General features: G+C 45.7%; 1 protein-coding gene across 2 annotated transcripts in view; it reads right to left on the reverse strand.

The window, feature by feature from the left end:
- TSPAN5 (tetraspanin 5) overlaps positions 1–22,307 on the reverse strand; it is a 178,221-nt gene that overhangs the window by 17,456 nt on the left and 138,458 nt on the right. The window contains exon 2 of one of the 2 annotated variants that reach the window (XM_043438561.1): positions 15,195–15,245. The exons of the other annotated variant lie outside the window; for it this stretch is intronic. Within the exon in view, the coding sequence (XP_043294496.1) occupies positions 15,195–15,245 (51 nt within the window). The remainder of the gene's footprint in view (positions 1–15,194; positions 15,246–22,307) is intronic. 2 annotated transcript variants of the gene reach the window in all.

The following is a 22,307-nucleotide window of genomic DNA, read 5'->3' on the forward strand; positions in this document are numbered from 1 at the left end:
TTATGAAACAAGCAATTATGGAAGGAACTTTTAGGTTTTGTCCATGTCACCGACAATAAGTACATGATTTCAGCTCTAGTTCTCCATATTGACTTGAATGTTCAGTCCTTGGGTTTAAATAACAACTTTTTAAAACTCAAACATATTGAAAAAAAAAAAGCTAATACAAAATGTTACCTGGCTGCCCTCCTTTGCACCCCAAACTACTGCTGATGTGAGAACACATACAGTCTGCATGTACACCCCACTAGGAAGTCCTCCTCTTCCTTCTGCGTGTATCCTGCAGCAAAGCCCTGAGAGTCAAAGACGTCAAGGGTACTAGATTTTGTGTGTAAGCTCAGAAAATATCATCCTCTGAAGTGGAATCTAATCGGAAGAAGGATAAATGGATGAGGAGCAGAGTAGTTGTCCATATGTACTTATTCCTTTAGTCATTTGAGATGGTTGATGTGAAGGTGAAGATCTGTATAGCAGCAGCAAAGACAGAAAAGGAAAGAGAGTGAGAGAGAAAGCCAGAGACCAAGACTGCAGGTCACAAGAAGAATATATTCAAATACCACAGTCTCAAGAATACAGGTGGATTTCCTATACACATATTCTTTGTTAATACATTGCATGCATGCTAAGTCACTTTGTCGTGGCTGACTCTTTGCAAACCCATGGATTCTCTGTCCATGGGATTCTCCAGGCAAGAATACTGGAGTGTGGTGCCATGTCCTCCTCCAGGGAATCTTGCCAACCCAGGGATTGAACCCCTCTCTCTTACGTCTCCTGCATTGGCAGGCGGGTTCTATATCACTGGCACCACCTGGGAAGCCTGTTAATATATTAAGATTATATTAAGGAACATTAGTATAAATGAGCATTCATAAGAATTCTTCATATTCATACTATCTACATGAAAGTGAAAGTCACTCTGTCGTGTCTGACTCTCTGCAACCCCATGGACTATAGAGTCCCTGGAATTCTCCAGGCCAGAATACTGGAGTGGGTAGCCATTCCCTTCTCCAGCGGATCTTCCCAACCCGGGGATTGAACAAACCCAGGTCTCCCACATTGCAGGCGGATTCTTTACCAGCTGAGCCACAAGGGAAGCCCAAGAATACTGGAGTGGGTAGCCTATCCCTTCTTCAGCGGATCTTCCCAACCCAGGAATCGAACTGGGGTTTCCTGCATTGCTGGCGGATTCTTTACCAACTGAGCAATCAGGGAAGCCCATACTATCTATACCTGTATCTATATTCTTGTGACTCTCGGTCGTCTCTTCCAAGTCTACAGCTGTCGCTGCAGCAGGAAACAGAAGCAAAAACAAATTGACTGTAACAAAGTGCTGCTATAAAGACAAAATGAATAGCAGTCAGTTTAAAAAGTTGAAACAAATACTTTCAGCAAATTAGCCAGTCCACAAATTGGCTATAAGACAACTAGCTCTTGGCGTATCAATCTGGAGCTTTTGAGTGATGATTCACCAGTGAAAATAGGAGATTTCCACTATACCCAAAGTACTAGACAGTATCTCACAGAACTAAGCAAGGAGACCAATAGGTGTCTAAGAAATAAGATACATTAATGGAACACAGCTAAGGAAATATCATTATAAGAGAAGTTCAGACAGTCAAGAAACAAGAAATGTACTGATGGGCATCTGTCACCATACAAGGGAGACTGAAATTCCAGCCACTCAGACAAGCCTGCTCTAGGGTGAGGCAGAGAATATTCCAGTCTCCTTCTGCACGAACCATCTGGTACTCAAGCTCCCTGGCTCACCTGCAAAAAGGGGTAGCCTAGACAAGAGCTGGGTTCTATCCCTGAGTTGGGAAGATCCCCTGGAGAAGGAAATGGCAACCCACTCCAGTATTTTGGCCTGGAAAATTCCATGGACTGTATAGTCCATGGGGTTGCAGAGTCAGACATGACTGAGCTACTTTCACTTCAGACAAGAGCTATGACAAACCTAGACAGTGTGTTAAAAAGCAAAGACATCACTTTGCCAACAAAGGTCTGTATAGTCAAGGCTATGGTCTTTCCAGTAGTCATGTGTGGATGTGAGATTTGGACCATGAAGAAGGCTGAGCGCCAAAGAATTGATGCTTTCAAACTGTGGTGCTGGAGAATACTCTTAAGAGTCCCTTGGACAGCAAGGAGATCAAACCAGTCAATCCTAAAGGAAATCATTGCATATTCATTGGAAAGACTGATGCTGAAGCTAAAGCTCTAATACTTTGGCCACCTGATGTGAATAGTGACTCCTTGGAAAAGACCCTGATGTTGGGAAAGATTGAAGAAGGAGAAGGGATGACAGAGGATGAGATGGTTGGATGGCATCACTAATGCGATGGACATGAACTTGGGCAAACTCCACGAGATGGTGAGGGACAAGGAATCCTGGCATGCTGCAGTCCATGGGGTCACAAATAGTTGGACACGACTTGGCAACTGAACAACAGATAAGGGTTAAATGTAGGACAGACAGACAGAGAGGATGCTGCAATATAGACTACACTGTCTTGAATTTCAGTTACACTACTTACTACCTGAGTGATCTTGGTTAAGTTACCAAGCCTGCCTAAACCTCAATTTCCACATCTGTGAAATGGTACCCTACACCATAAGGTTACTATGAGGATGTAGAAAATAATCCAAGTAAATTCAAATATTAGGCTACATCTTTGGCAAATAATAAGAATTCAAGTTTATCAGCATCATCATTTCATCACTACTATACTGGACCAAGAGGATGACAGAGAATGCTATAGAACAGGAATCCCTTGCTCATGGCCTGTTAGGAACCGGGGTCACACAGCAAGAAGCAAGCAAGCAAAGCTTCCTGGGCCACCCCCCATCACTCGCACTACCGCCTGAACCATACCATCCCCCCAGCCCCAGCCCATCCCATGGAAAAACTGTCTTCCACGAAACCGGTCCCTGCTGCCAAAAATGTCGGGGACCACTGCTATGAAGCACACTGGGTGGGGGGTTCCTCTAACCAACAGCTTTGGAGAGAAATCTATTTTGCTCTGGCACTTGGCCTGCCTGACCCCCTTCCAAGAAAACCACACCCATGTAGGATGATGTCTTAAGGAGGTGGGAGGAACTGACCTGCCAATCAACCTTCTTTCTCGAGAAATGGGAAGTCACCTGAAAGGCACTCAGAATAAAGGCAGAAGGGAGAGCGAGGTCAGGAGGAAGCAACAGCTAAGAGTAAGCAGAAGCCACGAGGGGGTGGGAGCCCAGAGTACAAAGAAGCGACACAGCAAAGAGAGCAGTGAGAAGCAGCCAGGCGCAGGTCAGCCGCCACGTGGCCGAGATCACACACCTCAACCAGGCCGGGGGTGCTGCTGCCGCCTGGAAACCCGACCAGGCACCCTGGCCACCAGAGAGTCACGGCTGCTGGATGACTTTCCAGTTACTAAACCACGTCCCACTCCCCGTGAGGTCTCATCCTTCAGGGGTCTGATAGGCCTGGTATGTGTCAGTCACCACAGCTGTGTCCGACTCTGTGCAACTCCACGGACTGTAGCCCATCAGGCTCCTCCATCCAGAGGATTCTCCAGGCAAGAATACTGGAGTGGGCTGCCATGTTCTCCTCCAAGGGAACTTCCCTACCCAGGGATCGAACTCCTGTCTCTTACAACTCCTGCCTTGGCAGGCGGGTTCTTTACCACTAGTGCCACCTGGGAAGACCCTGGTATGTCTCAGTCAGGATGTGAAAAACCAGCCCATCTTCCCTCCAACTTCCATCTCCTCATCAGCACCTCAAGCATTCAATAATCTCTGGAATTTAAGTCATTTCTTTCCAGGGTTCTGCAATCAAGGACTATGTTCTGAGCGTCACTGTTTCTTCCTGGAGGAGGTTTCTACACACGTGCAGATCTGAACATGCAAGCAAACTCCAGGAGGGTTTCAAGCCCATAAACCTCAGGAGCATCTGTGGTTTTCTCTAGCAGCACAGAGCGGCCTCTGTGTGCCACCTGGCAAGCTTCAGTTTCTTTTCTCTCAACTCACACAGCAAAAAAAAAAAAAAGGCAAAAATAGCATCAATAAGCCCCTATGGTCTGGGACTCTTCTGCTTTGGCATATACGAGCACATTCCTTCCAGCGGCTGGATGAGAAACAGAGAGACAAGCCTATGGAATGTGCAGGCACAACCAGGCCAGATGGGCCCCTTTGAGATTTACGATTCTGCGTCCCGCCTCACCCACCCTCTCTACACTACTACACTGAGGGAAACTGCCACCAGTTTTCCTAGAGAAAGAGGGGGAGCAGCATTTCCTTACTTGAGCAAGGATGCCACGACAGGACAGTTTCAAGAAAATGAGCTACTTGGAAGGGGTGGCCCTGGAGAGCTGGTAACAATGACCATAGGAAGTCCAAGCTGGGCCACAGGGCCACCTGCCCCCCAACAACTCATCAGAGATCCTCTAAAGATGTTACAGGGCAAAGTTGTTCTGCACACCCCAGAACCCCCATCTGTCTTAAGGAATTGCTGCAGCATCCAGGGAGAGGATGTAGAGAGACAGGAGCTCGCTGGGACCTGAGCAGTTCAGGGAGATGTAAGGGCACAGGGCAGCGTAACTCACAGCCTGGCAAAGAGACACGAGGTTAAGGGAAGACCGGACGCTTTCAAGACATGTGGTTTCCCGTATTTTTCTTGTCAGAAAAGGTCACGGTGAGATTCAAGTAATCCTTTCTTGAAGATAAAAAATGGCCATGACCTGCTTTTGCGGTGAGGAAGAAGAAGAGAGGCAGTCGTCTCTCAGGGCTCCAGAAAATCCTGCAACTGAGCCACCGATGGGGAGGCCAGCCACGCGGTGCCCTCGCTGGTACCGCGCTCAGGCCACGAAACCACCTCCGCCACCTGGGTGGAGCAACTGCCTCTTGGAACAAGGAAACACAGCCAGCTGCAAAAGTGTCACTTTTCAAAAACCCAGCATGTTCCGAGCCACTCTCTGGGTATTTCACGTCCATGTGCAGAAGGTGAGAAACATATCCAGAATATTCCTAAGTAAAAAGTTTAAACTGAAATATGTAATAGAGGCTCTGGTCAGAGTGTCCCTGCAACTAAAGCAAAAAAACAAAAACCAAACAACAAACGAAAAGTCTAACGTGGTGATAGGTGATCACTGTATTCTAGAGCTTCAGAGGTGCACAACTCATTCAGTTCCTGAGCAAACAGTTTCCTGGGAATCACCTGAGAGGTGCCAGGTACTGTGCAAGTCATGGATATTCAGAGTGAACATATGGGGACACCCTCAGGAGCTAGTCTAGGGGGGACAGGTTAGGAGGAGGGTTCTGGGAAGAGGTATTAGTGTGTGTTATGTGAGTGTACATGGGAGGGGCAGAGGGTCATGTCCACAAGTGCAGAGACACAGTGGCAAGACCTGGCCCCCCACGGGTGTACATGTGACTGTCACGAGTGGTGAGAGGAGACAGGCTGGCAGAGCGCGGCTGGGTTTGACTCTGAAGGCATTCTGAGCAGAGGAGGGTCACGTGTGAATTCGGAAAGCTCACTCCTTGGGCAGCACGTAGGGGCTGAGGAAGCTGCTGGGAGGCCCTGTGGTGATGCTGAATTGTGGGATGAAAGCCATGTAAGAGCCACACGACTGAGCGCTGACTCTGCCAGGCATGGAGCTACCTGGATAATTTCTCTCTCTCAGTTAGCTTTCCAGGTACGACTATTCTCCATGGCAGCACACAGACCCAGAGACGGAGTAACTTGCCAGGTGACCCAGGTGAGAAAGTGGCAGAGCAGGGGTTTGAGCCCCACCACCTGATCCCAGAGCAGGCTTCCAACCATGATGCTCTACTGTCTAAAGAGAAAAAGCAGCAGTGGGCAAGACTGTTCTTGTTTCCAGTGTAACATCATATGTGCGTGCATGTGTACTAAGTCATTCGGTTGTGTCCAACTCCTTGCAACACTATGGACTACAGCCCATCAGGCTCCTCTGTCCATGGGTTCTCCAGGCATGAATACTGGAGTGGGTTGCCATGCCCTTCTCCAGGGGATCTTCCTGACCCAGGGATCAAACCCGAGTCTCTTATGTCTCCTTCATTGGCAGGCAGGTTCTTTACCACTGGCACCAGCTGGGAAACATATACCTATCTCTAAAATGTTAAGGAAAATATGGTAGTCTTACTTCAGACTTTACTGATCACGATCTGAAAACCCAAGTGAATAGGATGACCTCTTGCTGTGTGTGTGCATGCGCGCACGCACATACACACACACACACACCATGAAGCAGAGAACTTACTTGTCTTATACACCACAGTGAAATCAAGGGGGTGAGGGGTTGGGTTATGGAATGAGATTTCTCGGGAGAAAGCAGTTGCTGTGTTGTGTGACTCTACTTCCTAGATAAGGGAGCAGATTTCTTTTTATCCAAAACCTAGTAAGGAAGTTTCAAGAAGATCCCTGAGGAAGCTTGGAGACATCAGGTCTGGGCAGGGGTACTGGGTGGCCATCTAGAACAGGGATGCCACCCAGCTGAAGGGAACCACAAGGTAGAAGGAGTCTCGGAGAAACTTCAAAAGGACCAAGGCACCATCCCCTTTACCACCTGCCAGGCCCAGAGAGCAAAGCTGCACCCACATTTCTGCCCTGGCAGGAAGTGGGGAGAGAAACCTCAGGGGGATCGGGGGCGGGGGGAAACAGGAGGAAGCAGGGGGCAAAGGCCCCACCCCTTCCTCTCTCCAGGGGCTGAAGGTTGAGTGTGCCAGGCAAGGCAAACATTTTAAAGCAAAGAGGGGTTTGGGGTTTCCATTTTTATCCCGCCCTGTCGAATAACCGGGCTTCCCTGGTGGCTCAGATGGTAAAGAATCTGCCTACAGTGCGGGAGACCCGGGTTCAATCCCTGGGTCAGAAAGATCCCCTGGACAAGGAAATGGCAACCCACTCCAGTATTCTTGCCTGGAGAATTCCATGGACAGAGGGGAGCACCAGTCGATGATGTTGCAAACAGTCAGACATGACTGAGTGACTAGCATTTTCATTTCTAATAACTGGGCCTGGACTGGTGCCTAAAATGAGAAGGCATGCGTGTTAAGTCGCTTCAGTTATGTCCAACTCTGTGCGACCCTATGGACTGCAGTCACCAGGCCCCTCTGTTCATGGGATTTCTCCAGGCAAGAAGACTGGAGTGGGATGTTATTTCCTCCTCCAGGAGATCTTCCTGACCCAGGGTAGGACTGCAGTATCTGAGGGTGGACAACAAAGACACTCAATTTTTGACCCACCTGAATTTTCATTCCTGATAAATTTCTCTGCAAAAAAGTTTACAGGGACATACAAAAAAGAGAAAAATTAAGGTTTTTTTTCTGCTAACATATTTCATGCCTCTGCTGAGCATACTGGCTACAGCACCTCAGACCACAGGCTGACTTTCCAGGTACTCAACAAAAGCTGTTCAGTTTGCAGATTTTCAACTGCAACAGAGAACCTGCGGGGATTACATGGACAATTGAGAAAGAGATGCAAACTTACATTTCAGTCCACTTAATGAAGCCTTCAAAAGTATTCTCGGCATCTCAGAAATGTCTGCTTAAAGTACTTTCTCAGGAGAGGCAAGCATTTTTCTCTTTAAGTTGCCTGGGTAACTGCTGCCACCTACCACTTCCCTCTGGCTACCTTGACCACCACCGTTATGAATTGGTTGAATCACTGCATCTCCTTGTCTAACTTTTCCTTCCTGGGAAAATAGGGAATGTTCTTCCAAGTTGAGCCTACTGTACAGTCGTGACAGGCAGCAACTGTGGGTTCTGAAGTGAGACTGGCATTACAGGCAGTGGTCAGGGGGAAGGCCTCCAGGAGAAAGACTCAGGACAAACTCCCCAGGACAGACAGGGAGAAAAGTGAGAGAGACTCAAGAGCTCCTCTCATGGCCATCCTGCCTGCCAGGGCCAGCACTGTGCCCCAGCTCCCTCCTGCCAGGCCAGGAGAGTGCAGTGACAGATGAGGGGGGGACTCGGGAGGGAGACCCCATGAGGTCTTCCACAATGTATACAGCTCTCCAGCACATTCTCATTTGTGTGGTCAAGAGCACCCGGCATCTGAGACCCAGGAGGCACAGTGCTAGACCTGAGCATAATGGGCTGGAGAAGACAGGCTCCTGCCCTCAAGGAGCTTCCAGGTCACACCAGCCAGGCCAGGTTCGCCCTCCACCCAGAGGGCTGGTGCGGTGTGAGCGGTGGCAGGAGGTGCAAGAGGACTCAAGAGCGCATAGAGGACCAGGGAAGCGCACTCTTCCCACTTGGAAAAGCCGAGTCTCCCCCTTGCCCTCAACAGTGTTGGCGGCAGCAGCTCCACTTGCAACTTAGTGATCTATCACCCAGCCTCTTGCCCCTAAGAATAAAGTCAAAAGCATTAACATGGGAATCCCCTGGCGGTTCAGTGGTTAGGACTCCTCACTTCCATTGCCGAGGGCCCAAGGTTCAATCTGGGTTGGGGAAGTCAAATTGCATAAAATCCCGCATAAAGCAGGGAAAAGGTATAAATGCTGGGCAAAACGGAAGAGGGAAGATATCCCCAATTCTTCCTTAAGTCAAGACAATCATACACAGATTACCATTTACACACCAGACATAATTTTCTTCCCCTGGATGTTAGATATCTGCTGTTTCTAACACTGAACCCCTACCATATCAGAGATCAGAAACCACATGTCGCTTTACTTCCTTTTAGGCTGTAAGAACAGATAACATGCTTACTAGAGGTCTGAATTTTACAGCCAGGGTTGAAAAGAATGCCTTCATCTTCCCTTTGCTCATTCATTCTCCCACAAGCAATGTTTCTTGAATGTCTATTACGTGTCAGTTAATGTTCTAAGCACTAGAGTGTAGTAGTAAGCAGAAGTCCCTGTTTGGGGGGGGGGGGGGAAATCCGTGTGAGTGGTAAGTCCTTTGACAACACAGAGGGAGGGAAAGGCACACAGAAGTGGAGAAAGGGGCTGGGACTAGCGTGAGAGGGGCTGCTTCAAACGGGCCAGGGAGGCCTGCAGACAAAGGTGAGCCTGGAGCAGAGACCAGGAAGCAAAGGAAAGCAGCCTTTGGACCTCTGGGGATGAGCAGACCTGGTCCCAGGGTGGTAGATCCATCTGAGATGGTGGAGGAACAGCAAGGCAATGAGTAGGGGCTGGAGTGCAGCAGGGGAGGGCAGTGTGGGAAATAAGGACTCGGAAGTAACACAGTACTACTGCACACAGCTTTGAGTGAGACAGCAAATGCACTGGAGGGCTTGGAGTAGACATGACAGGATCTGCCTTATGCTCGAAAGAATCACTCTGGAGAATTCCCTGGCAGTCCAGTGGTTAGAAGTCCATGCTTTCACTGCTGAGGACCCAGGTTCAAACCCTGATCAAGGAATTAAGATCTCATAAGCTGTGAGTGTGGCCAAAGATAGAAAAAGTAATAATAAAAATAAAAAAGAAATAAAAGAATCACTTTGGCTGCTATCTGGAGACGGCCAGGACTGGGAGTGGAGGCACAAGAGCAGAGGCTGGGGAACAACGGAGGCGTCTACACTAACAGAGGCAAAAGGTGGCAGCTTAGACTAGTGTATAGAAATGGAGGTGGCTGGAAGAAATCCTACTCTCGGTGCAGTTTCAAAACAGAGCTGACAGTGTTTGCTGACAGACCGAATGCGGCATGAAAGAAAAGACAAGGTTGTCAAGAATACCCAAGCAAGTGAAGAGGACCGAGCCGTCATCTCCTGCAACTGAGAAGAGAAGGTGTGAGGGGAGATTTCAGGACTGTTTCTCTGGGTTCTGAAGCTTCAGAAGCCTGGCGGGCCTTTCAGCAGAGATGCTGGGCATGAGACTGGGGTTCAGAGGAGGCCAGGGCCAAGATGTAAATTTGGAAGTCATCAGTGATCAATGATGCTTGAGGCCCTGAGCCTGAATGAGAACTCCCAGAGCACGAGTGAAGAGAAACAAGGGGTTTCTCCAGAATTCAGAGGTTCAAGAGGCAGCCAGACTTTGCAAACAAGTATGAGAAGGCACTACTAATGAGGTATGAAACCCAAGAATGTGACTGTCTTGGGAGCCAAGAAGGAAAGTGTTCCTAGAAGAATGATAAACATGCGTCAGTCCTCACTTGACTGATAAAGGTTTCTGGGTACCTGGGCAAGAAAATGATGTTCAATGAGAAAGTGCTAGCCAGGTTCACATGAGTCCTAGGCTAGTTATTCAGAGAAAAGACAAGATGCAGAAAGACAGTCTGATATAATGACAAGTAGATGGATTAGAGACTCCTTGACTAACGACACCCAAGGGCACACACAAGTCAATGATGTCAACCCCAAAGGAAATTTCCAGTGACATGTCACTGGGTTCTGTCCTCGGCCTGTTCAATATGTCACTGCCTTCTATCACTGATAACTATACTTGACTGCAATCAGAAAAATACAGGAAGCTTGTAAAACAGAGCCTTCCGGTGTCCACACCCAAGACCTACTGAATCCGAATTTGCCAGGTAGCACTAGGGCAAGGAGTTAAAGGAAGGTCTGAGTTAAAAGGAGGACTTGAGCAAGGATGTTGATCAAAAGTACGGCTAAAACCAAGCTGAGCGGAGTGGGGAATGTGCTGGTTGACAGAGCACAGAGCCTCCAGCTCCAAAGCAATCTCTGCAGGTAGACAGGCAGGTAGAACAGACCTGGGGCAATGTGGACTCTTGCGTCTGCCTCTGAAAATCAACCAGACGTGAGACGGAGGGAGGAAACCCAGCTGGACCTGGACCCACCTGAGACCCCTCAGTGATACACTGTGTGACCTCAAGTGGTACTGAGAGCTGACAGGAGAAAGGGGACGTGATCCGGCCATACCCTCTACGGCCCCTAAAGCATCCTCTCCCTGGAGAAGAGGACCCATGGGGAGGTCAGAGGTGCGAGATCAAGACGGTGGAGGGATCCCCCACCTCCGCCAGAGCCTGGAAACTCACGAGGAGCCACACCAAGGACTAATACAGAGAAGGGCTTACAATGGGACGCAATGGGGCAGACCTACATTCCATGAATGAAAACCAGTAGGACATGATTCTAATTCGGCAGGAGGAAGGTCTTTCTAATAGTAAGAGGAACCCAGAGAAAAGTGGTGAGTGCTTTGCCCCAGGAACGGTTCAACTTCCATACACTCCCAAATTAGCACGAACTGCAATGTATTACTTTATTTATAGATCTCCTGGAGGAGGAAATGGCAACTCACTCCAGTATTCTTGCTCGGAGAATCTCATGGACAGAGGAGCCTAGCAGGCTGCAGTCCGTGGGGTCGCAAAGCATCTGACATGACTGAAGTGTAGTTTATGTACAGAAGCACCCCCACCCTAGAACAAACTAGCACTCATAGTTTATGTATATAAGCACGCGCATCCTAGAACATACATTCCCTGAGGAATTACATGCCCAGAATCCAGCGCAAGCCATGCGCCATGCTGTGTGCTCAATAATGTTCTTTGAATGGATGAGGTGATTACTGCTGGACGCTGCCAAGCTTGTTGTGGCAGTAATTCATGCAACATGACTGTTAACATTCCTTCTAAAACCGCAGATCCTATGATTTCTGAAAAATTGAGCATAAACCAGTTTCCCCTGGAGACACATTCATCCTTTGCATCTTGACTGTGATCTGGAAGTTAGATTAAATGTATTATTTAATTATTATGTCTAATATTCAACTGTAATATTAGTCCTAAATCTCAGCCTGGTATTAAGTAAGAGAGGTAACGATTTTTGCCTCCAATGTTTCTGTGCTCCACATAAAAATGTGCAAAACCCCATCTATGAAAGAAATCTGATCCTTCCAGCCGTGACCCAGTTTGGGGATTTACCCTCTGGGTCTCTTTTCAAGTAAATGTCACCACATCTCCGTTGGGGGAATTTACTGATTCACAGGCTGGTGTGACCCGCCCTGCAGGTGCATGCGGCCGTCACCCTCAGCCGGCTGCGGTTCACCTCAGAACATCATCCCAGCAGTGGCCTGGTCTAGCTTAGAACATATCCCCAAGGGCTTCAGCGGAGCAGCCTCTGCAGCTACCAAGTCAATCAATGAACATCACACCCTCCTTAAGAGACCCCAGAACAAAGCCGTTTCTCAGTCCACAGATCAGAGCCTGGAATGCTCCTAAAATCCGAGGCAGCTTCCAAAGCCCCCATTCTCTGCTGGTGCCCATGTAGAAGTGGACACACTACACCAGGGCATCCAAGGAATGGAACCATGTCCCAGAAAGCGTGGACCTTACACCAGGCCCAGTGTGGGGAGCCACCCCACTTCATCCTCACAGCAACCCTACAAGCTGACATGAGTGTCCTTTGCATAAACCAGGGAAGGGTACCCAGAGACGCTAAACCACCTGCCCAAAGTCACACTGACAGCAAAGGAAGGAGTCGCTATTTGAACTCTGGTCTTTCAGCCCCAGAGCTGTGTTTTTTTTTTTCCCCCCTCATGGCAACCAGAGTGATCTTAAAACAAAAGCCAGATTAGGACACTCCCTTAAAGCCCTGGTAACTTCCTCTCATTCAACCTCTACAGGCCCTGCCCCTCCGGACTCTGCCTGCCTCTCTGGCCACCTGCCTTACATCTGGCTCTCCCTTCCTACTGGCCTTCCTGTTCCTCGGAATCGCTAAGTGCCTGACTCAGGGCCACTGGACTTGCCATTTCCTCTGCCTAGAATGCTATTCCCCCAGTGCTCTGCAGACCCCTCTTGACTTCATCCAGGCGCTCCAGCGCCCCCTTGTCAGGGAGGCCGTTCCCAAGTGCTCTATCTAAAAGAGATCCCTTTCGGGGCTTTCCCAGTGGCTCAGGGGTAAAGAATCCACCTGCCAAAACAAGAGACACAGGTTTGATCCCTGGTCTAGGAAGATTCCACATGCTTCAGAGCAACTAAATCCATGCAGCACACTTACTAAGCCTGTGCTCTAAAGCCCAGGAGCCGTAACTACGAAGCCCAGGAGTTGCAACTTCTGCAGCCCGTGCGCCCTAGAGCCTGTGCTCCCCAAGAGAAGCCACTGCACTGCGGCTGGAGAGTAGCCCCCGCTCACGACAGCTAGGGAAAAGCCCGCACAGCAACAAAGACCCAACAGAGCCAAAAATAAATTCACAAAAAATAAGAGAGACCCTCTTCCCCACCACTCTCTAAGCAGCCCTTACTCTATACCTTGCGTTCCTCAGCACTCATCCACACCTGCACACGTGTCCCTGGCTAGCTAACTGCTTACTGCTGGGGTCCCCACTAAAGACAAGCCCCAGGGGACAGGAACTCAGCCTCATTTGCTGCTGCATCCCCACCCCCAGACTCAGGGCCCAAACACACGGCCAGTGCGCACCATACTGGGCTGTTACGTGTCCTTTACCCTCCGCTACCTCCACAGAGTCCCAGCTCACAACCCCACCATAACTCCAGCTCTGCAGAGAAGCCTTCCCGTTGCTGATACCAGCCCTGACAAAGGAGGGAACTGCTATTTTATCCCTCCCCAGAGACCACATCATCCCCTTGCTCTGATGTTTGTATGATACTGTCGGTTTTAGAATTTTGTGATTTTATCAAAAAAGAGACATTGGGGCGACCGATAAGACAAAAGGATAATTATATTTCACAAAGAGAAAAACCTTCAAAACAACATATTGTCTGTTTATTGCTAGAAACAGACAATTAGTTCATATAATGCCTTCCAGCATCTTTTCAGAGCAGATAGAAATGGACTGATTAAAGAAGAGTTATACAAAGCTATATAATCTGGCCCTGAACCAAAAGAGGGCTTCTAAAAGTGGAATTTCTGAGATTCCACCAGTACAAACCTCCAAGCTTATATAGGGATCGAGGCAGAAGCTGATCATAATCCAAAAGAAGGTCAGTTATTCAACAGAAAAGTTTCTGGAGATAAAATTTTCTCTGTTTTGGGAACTTAATTTGTTTCCCTTGATGTATAGTCACCACTCTTCCTCATGAGGTTGCTGGAAGGTGGTTCATTTTCCATAAACATTTCACAATCTGTACAAGTATTCTGAAAATAAACAGATGGCGGTTCAATTTCAAAACTCTGGATTTACTTTGAGTTTTACTGGATACAATCTATCTAAACATTGTTTTACTTGTGGAAATGCGTTCTTGCAGCTGAAGGGCTTTGTTTGCTGGACTTTCTTAGTTTTTTTTCTCCTTTCCTAATACACAGACCACTTCAAAGGAATGCCTGACTCCAGGCCTTGGTCAACCTCAGAGGGTAAAATGTCAATGTGATAAGAGAATGGTCTTCTGGGAAAATTTCAGCTAACGTCTTAGTTTACAACTTTTAACCAATCCATCCACTCCCTCACTCTCATAGGTGGGAGATGATAAAGCTTTACTGTGTAGCCAAATACCAGAACAGATAAAATGCTGCCAATGATCTCATGTCCAAAGAAGGAAGAAAAAAGGAGTATATATTTATTTTAATTCCACTGCTTGGCGTCAGAAGGAGAAGCTGCAGAAAAAAACTTAAAAGGTATGAATGGGAAGGGAAGTGGAGGAATGGACACAGGGAGGTGTTGTCCTGAGGGTGTTATTTACAAAATAAACCACCCAGAACACTGTGTCTTCATATAGCCTTCTCCATAGATCCAGATTTATTCTTTTACTGTGCAATATTTGATGACAAAGTTTGGATATTCCTTAACATTTCCAATCAGCACACTAGTGTTCATACTCTTTAGCAACACTGATAAGTTTATCTGATTTTCAAACATGAATTATATCTAGTTTCCTCCATACCATACCACATGCTAATAGCTTAGCACATAATGTTCACACTCAAATATCAATTTCATGGCTTGAATAACCTTCCAAAGGGTTTTTTAAAAAGTAAAAGAGAAAAAAAGGATCCAGGTGCTTATTTAGAATTGTTAGTATTATTTATATGCATTACTGAAATTCTTGTGCCAGAGTGAGGCCATGCTCCATGGGAACATGTCTCTCTGGCGAACTGATAAAATTCCAATTACACATTATGTTTATGCACGTGTGTTGTTACTTCTGTAATTATTTTGGTGCAGTGACCAATTCAGGCTCCATTCTGGAGTCTTTGAACTGTGACATTGTTTTTCAGGGGTATTTTTTCATTAAAGAGCCATGTTTCCATACACTTGGCAGTTATCAAAGAGGAAAAAGAGACAGCATATAACGTGCAGCTTCTTACAAGCAAAATGTGTGCATTTTAATGATGTTTGACTTACTTTTTCATTCCACGCCCAGAGACCAATTCCAAGAAATGCTATTCCCAAAAACTGAAAGAAAGCAAGAAAGTGGTATAAGTATGAGGGTAAATGCCATATTTTTACTAGTACAAACAAAGTTTCAATCTTTTTTTTTGTTACTTTATCTGCTAGAAAGTTTTCTGTAATATCTAACGGTCTTCAACAGGAAAAGAAATACCACCATCCCCTTGATAAAATTATTACCGCATTAAGAACAGCACTTGCTTAGAAGTCATTCAGATTATAAAGAATAATAATTAGGTAGAATCTTGAATAAAATTAAAGTCATCAATAATGTCTAATGCTGCCTTTCTGGACTGGAGAGGAATCAGTGAGTACCCCCATAAACCTAAGCATGATGTTCACTAGAAAATGGATAACTAGGGGCATGAATTTAGCACAGTTGGAGATTTTCTCCTTGCCTTCATGCCATCATGAATGGGCTGGGGCAGGGAGGGCCTGCAGAAACCCATCGTGTCCCTCAGACAACTCTTAATCACTCTTTCAAAAGGGAACAGGACCCTTATCAAGTCCAGGATGACCCAAAGAAAACACCTGGAATCTTTGTCAGAAACTTATAATACTTACATTGTACTTGAAAGGGCTCCCATGACTTGGTCTAAACTCAGTGCTATAACATCATGCATAACAGACAGCACACAAATAAGATGCAAGGTTGAGTTGAAAATACACAGACCCCGCCATCCATCAGCTGCGTCCAGTATGGGGCGAGGGAAGGGAGCAACAGTAACAGGGGGATAGTCCCTTTGAATCAGTTCTCACGGCATTCCATCTCCTTTAAGAGACACATTTTTCCAGCACGCTTTAACATCTCTGAAATTGGGATGTGTCTTAAAAACGATGGTGTCTCAGTTTAATTGCTTCCCCCCACCTTGACTGTACCTCAAATAATAGTGTGTCTTATAACCAGAGTTCCACGGGTCTGGTAACACATGGCACGCGGCTGTCCACCCACTCAGAGCTCTGCGATCAGGACTGGGTGTAAATGGCCACAAGGAAAGACATCTTCGTCCTCATCTTTACCATCCACAGCAACTCTGAGTTTCCCCTCCAAACCGTGAGGCGAAAAGAGGGTGGGCAGGTTGAGACTGAGGGCCATGGCACATGCTGTTTCTTTTACTAACATCTTGATCAAGTTAAACGTCAGGGAAGCTGTCCGCTGAGAGGGAGCCGCGGAGAAAATGAGAGTGAGGGTGGTTACTCTCTCCAGTTTCAGGGAAATCTGAGAAGGGTCCACCTGGCGAGGTCTTTGCCATTCGCAGCGGGGAGTTACCGACACTTTGTAGGCAATGGCTAATAAATCCAAAAAGGGGCCGGGAAAAACAGCAGGAGCAGAGGGAAAAGAGGGAACTGAAAATAACAGAGGAGTGGCTGCTCGGAAAAGGTGGTGGTGTTTTTATAAGCAGAACTTCCCAAACCCTGGACAATTATCTGACACTGCAGGGACACAGCCCTTGATGCATTCTGAGTTTCTACACAGAAAAGCTCGGCACCGTGGCCTTGATGGAGCAAAACCGAAGGACCCCTTTTTTCTAAGCCACCCTTGGTCCCGGAAGTCTGAGAACACTTAGAAAAATGTATTTTCAGCATGCCAACGAAAAACCACTATGCTCAGCCTCTCTACTGCCCTCACCAGAATGCTGTTTCACTTTACAGTTCCTATCCGAAGCCACAAACGCACCAGTCTCTCAAATGACTCAAAACGCTTCTGGATCTCTGTAGTACAAAAATAATGCCACTTAGCACATCACTCTCATTTTCATAGGTGCCAGCACAGTAGGGTAACAGAGACAAGTCCACACATGGGAGACCAGTAGACCTACATCCTTATTGACATCAAACTCAGCTCAAATCCCAGACTTTCTCCTGTGAAAGCATTTTGCGGACAAAGGCAGGTCACTCCCTTGACGCAGTAAATCACAGTGTCATCACAAGCAATGGTGGGATGCTGTGACAGAGGACACCATGGTCTACTGTCCCTCTTGCTAAGGAGGGCAGACAGGTCATCGCTGAGGTCCCCTGCCTCATTGCTAATATTAAGTTCTTTTTTTTTTTTTTTTCATTTATTTTTATTAGTTGGAGGCTAATTACTTTACAATATTGTAGTGGTTTTTGCCATACATTGACATGAATCAGCCATGGATTTACATGTGTTCCCCATCCTGATCCCCCCTCCCACCTCCCTCCCCATCCGATCCCTCTGGGTCTTCCCAGTGCACCAGCCCTGAGCACTTGTCTCATGCATCCAACCTGGGCTGGTGATCTGTTTCACCCCTGCCTCATTGCTAACATTAAGTTCTCTTTATTACTTGTCAGGCACTGTGCCTAATGCTTTTTGTATGCCATGTCTCTCTTAAACATCACAACAATTTATTCTGAAAGAGGCATTATTATTAACTCCATTTTAAGAAAGATTAATTTGCTCAGAGGCACATAGCTTCTGAGTGAAGAAGCAGAGATTTGGACCAACATGAATGTAACACCAAGGTTCGTGTTCTTACCAGTAGTGATAAGTCCCTATTTTCCTCTGTGGGACAGAAAGTTGATACATTCAGGTTAGAAGTATATGGGATATGATGAAGACATCATATGTACCCACCCAAGGAAGCAATGGAAAGTTGAGAGGGTAAAAAGAGATGAGAACCTTGCCTTCACATGAAGAACTGGCTGTAGAACAGACATTCCCCATGCTGGTGACAGCGACAGAGTAACACAGAAAACAGAAATTCAGTGGTGGGTCAACTTTCTCCTCTTTGAATAATCTTTTTCTTTGAAAAAGAAAGATTATTTGTCACCCTGAAAAAATCTTTTTCTTTCCCAAATCATATAAACAGATTGGAAACAAAGTTTTTGACAAAGAAGAAAGAAAAAAAAAAATCAGGATCTAAAGAAGACTGAAAGACAATTTCCTTTACAATTTTGCTCCAATATTTCCTGCCTTAACTGTGACCTCCCAAACAAGGTTTGAGGATTTGGAGAAAGACACTGAATCTGAAGTCCAGGAGAGCTAAGCGATGGTGCAGGGCCGGGACCTCAGCCCACACATAGCTCTACTGCTCCATCATCAACAAACGTCCTCCCAATGACTCTCAGCCCATATGTTTTCTTTTAAAATCAAGTTGTTCCAGCTCCAACAATTAAACAGGGAAGAGCCAAGAAAACAAACACAGGCATGCAGCACTTGAAGCTCACTGAGTTTCCCCTTTCCCACCTCCAGAAGAAAAGGCGACCATAAACCCCCAAACTGACCTTGTTCTGAAACCCAAAGGCCACCTTACAGGGAACAAATGAGAACATTAAAGTCAATTCTTTATCCTTTGAAATAGAAACAAGACCAGATCTGAGGCATCTCCCATGTGGCAATATATGCAAACACACAGTCAAATGTTTGTCTATCCAACTTTGATGTTTTAAAATGAATATTAATTTTGCCAACATTTGTCAAATGCTAATTATGAACTAAGCACCATACTCAGTACTGTGTTTTATTTATTTATTTGTTTTAAGTACCGTGTTTTATATGAATGAGTTAAAACAGCACTGCCTAACACAGCAGGCTCCAGCCACTGGGCACTTGAAACACGGTTAGTTCAAAGTGAGATGTGCTAGTAGGTGTAAAATATACCCTGGATTTAAAAGACTTAACATTCTGAAGAATGTAAAACTTCTCATGAACAGCTGCCTATTTATTTTTAATTGGAGTATAGATGATTTACAATGTTATTTTAGTTTCAGGCATACAGTAATGTGATTCAGTCATACATATACTTCAACATATCTATTCTTTTTCAGATTCTTTTCCATTATAAGTTATTCTAAGATGCTGTAGTTCCCTGTGTTATATGACAGGTCCTTGTTTATCTATTTTAAATATGTAGCACATATCTATTCATCTCAAATTCCTAATATATTCACCCCAACTTTCCTTTCGTGTACCCACAAGTTTGTTTTCTACTTCTGTGAGTCTCTGTTTTGTATATAAGTTTATCTGCATCATTTTTTTAGATTCCACATATAAGTGATATCACGTGATATTTGTCTGACTTACTTCACTCAGTATGACAATCTCTAGGCCCATCTATGTTGCTTCAAATGGCATTATTTCATTCTTTTTTATGACTTATTTTTTTACAGCTGTTTTATTTTTGATTACACATTGACATGATAATACTTCAGCTATATTGGGTTAAATATATTAAAAATTAATTTCACTTATTTCATTTTACTATTTATTGTAGTTGATTTATAAGATTATATTAGTTTCAGGTGTACCATGTAGTCAGTCAATATTTTTATAGACTATACTCAACTTAAAGTTGCAAAATCATGGCTATATTTCCCTGTGCTGTATAATATATCCATGAAGCTTATTTATTTTATAGATTTTTTTCAAATACAGCTAGTGGAACATTTAATTTAAATTATATATGTGGCTTGCACTATATTACTATTAGACAATGCTGTTCTAAAGTGTACCTCAATAATCCCATGCAGTAGAAATATTATCCCCATTTTATAGATAAGGAAACTGAGGCTTAAACAGTAAATCTCCTCAGATTACACAGGTGCCTGAGCTGGGCTGCTCAGGCAACTTCAGTCCTCGGCCCAAGCTCCAGACTATTATAGTATTATACTTTGCTAAGGTGCATAAAATGTCTGTTCTGCCAAACAAAGGATGGAGAATTATACTGAAACTCATGTTTTAAGACTCAAAAGCACTTCTTTAATTTCTAGGTATTCAAAGAGAAGTATGTTTTCCTGACTAGGAATGAGAACAGCACGTAGGTAGAAATAGAGGACCATGTGGAAGGAAGCTCACCAGGCTTCGCAGAACAACGGCCGGCAGAACTGAGTCTCAAGAAAAGCTGGAGAGAACCGTGTCCCTGTGATGCGACTAGGACGATGGGGCTTCTCTGCCAGGAAGGTCACATCCACCCCCTTTTCTTTGGGGGCCTACACGTAGAAAATCTCTTCCTCCATCTGTTGTTTTTGTCCTTGCTGAGCTTCCAACATATCAGAAATGGACCAATGTTCCATTATGCTACTTGGCACAACAACGGGTGCTTCGAGAAGCCATTCACTCATCTATCTACAACCTTCAACAAACATTTCTTGAGTTCCTACTTTGTGCTAGGCACTGCTTTCATCTTGTGATAAATGGAGGTAAGAAAACAGACATAGTCCCTGTCCCCAGAGATCTTAAAGTCTAGATAGAAAGATACATCTTTACCAAATAATGTGTAAAAGACAGCATCACCCTTCACGGTGCTCTAAAAGAGAAGAACATAAGACCAATACAAATGACAAGAGGGAGATTTGACCTAGAATAGTAGTCCAGAAAGTGCGTGTATGCTCAGTCGTGTCTGACTCTTCATGACCCCAGACTGCAGACCACCAGGCTCCTCTGACCATGGAATTTTCCAGGTAAAAATACTGGAGTGGGTTACCATTTCCTCCTCCAGGGGATCTTCCCAACCCAGGGACTGAACCCACGTCTCCTACACTGGCAGGAGGATTCTTTACCGCTGAACCACCAGGGAAGCCAGTCCAGGAAGGCTTCCCTAGGTAAGCGACTGGGGTAGGAACCAGGGTCTGCAAGATGAGAAGACGTTAAGTGGTAAGGAAAGGAAGGGAGAAAGACTCAGGCAGAGGGAAGAGGATGTGCAAAGGCCCTGGGGTGAGAGAAGCACAGCAAGAAAAGGGGTCTAAAGGTGACTGGTATGACAGGTGCACAGACAACAGGGGAAGCAGGGAGGCTTGGCGGGTGTGCAATGAGAGATGTAAGCAGGACCAGCCTACTTCAGGGTCTCGTAAGCCACGTTAGGAATCCAGTCATCACCCTACGAGTGACAGGAAGACATTCAGGGCTGGATGTACGTAGTTGGCTGAGACGGGGTGAGAAAGCAGGTTTTTATCAGATTCGGTCTTTGGGGAAATGACCTGAGTTGCAGAAAAGATGAGTTGAGAGTTCAGAGTAGATGCACAGCAGCTAGGAGGAGAGAGCTTTGGTCATGCAGACAAGACCCAACTGCATCCTGGACTGCAATGTACTGAAGAAGCACATGGAATCAAGAGCATTTAGAAGTAAACCTGACATCTTCAGAGATGCCTGGATATGGTGACAGGATGGCGTGGGGGTAAGGGTGAAGGAGAGGGAAGTATAATAGTAAAGATAATGCCTGTGTTTCTGACATCTTTTAAATGGAGACTATGGCTCTTCTAAATCTATCTTGTGTCCTCTCTGACAGAAATAACTTTCGGGTGTCAATTTCATAACTAGCTTGAGATCTAGCAGCATTTCTGAAGGACGGTTTTCTTTCATGGGTATTTTGGCTGCTCTCTGAATTCTCTTTGAAGCAAGTTTCAGCTTGCATACTTTAAAAAAATAAATTATTTAAAACATATATTCATGTCTACCACCTCCTACAACTTTTATTCATAAAAGGAAGCAGTTATGTATAGCTGTATGTTAAAGTTCACAGGCAAACCCCCCCCCCCCCCACAGGCAGTTCTTAAATGGACATTTTTGATCCTCTTTGCTTAAAAAACAACAACAATGACATCTGTCTGGCACCCTGTGAACAGACTTGAAATAACAATGCAGCAAGGTAAACACAGTTGAGGAAAATAAAAATCAGGTCAATTTTCTCACCTAATTGGAACCTGGAAAATATCCTAAATAACAATGGAAAGAACTGTTATTCCTTAACCATTCTGATGACGTTGTTTTTAAAAATCATAAGCTCTGCCTGAATAAACAGGAGAGATGCATTTAAAACCTTTGGCACAAAAGAGAGGAAAGGGAAAGAAGAGGTGTATTTTCCTGAACCTGTAGCACATGTACGTTTTATGAAGATGTTTTTCTGACACCTAAGTGTGACCCAGACTCCAGGTCGGGCGGGGTGGATGAGCGGAGCAGTCCACACAAGTGTGCTAAATACTTCTGTTAACAAAATCTATATTTTCTCGATCACACAGGGGCTGATGCAGGAATAAAATGCCTCTGGGCGTAATTCTTGCCATGTCAGAGGGGTATAAACACGAGTTGGTGGAAAATTCAATACGCAGAAA

This window comes from Cervus canadensis, chromosome 19 (assembly GCF_019320065.1).
Source record: "Cervus canadensis isolate Bull #8, Minnesota chromosome 19, ASM1932006v1, whole genome shotgun sequence".
NCBI lineage: Eukaryota > Metazoa > Chordata > Mammalia > Artiodactyla > Cervidae > Cervus > Cervus canadensis.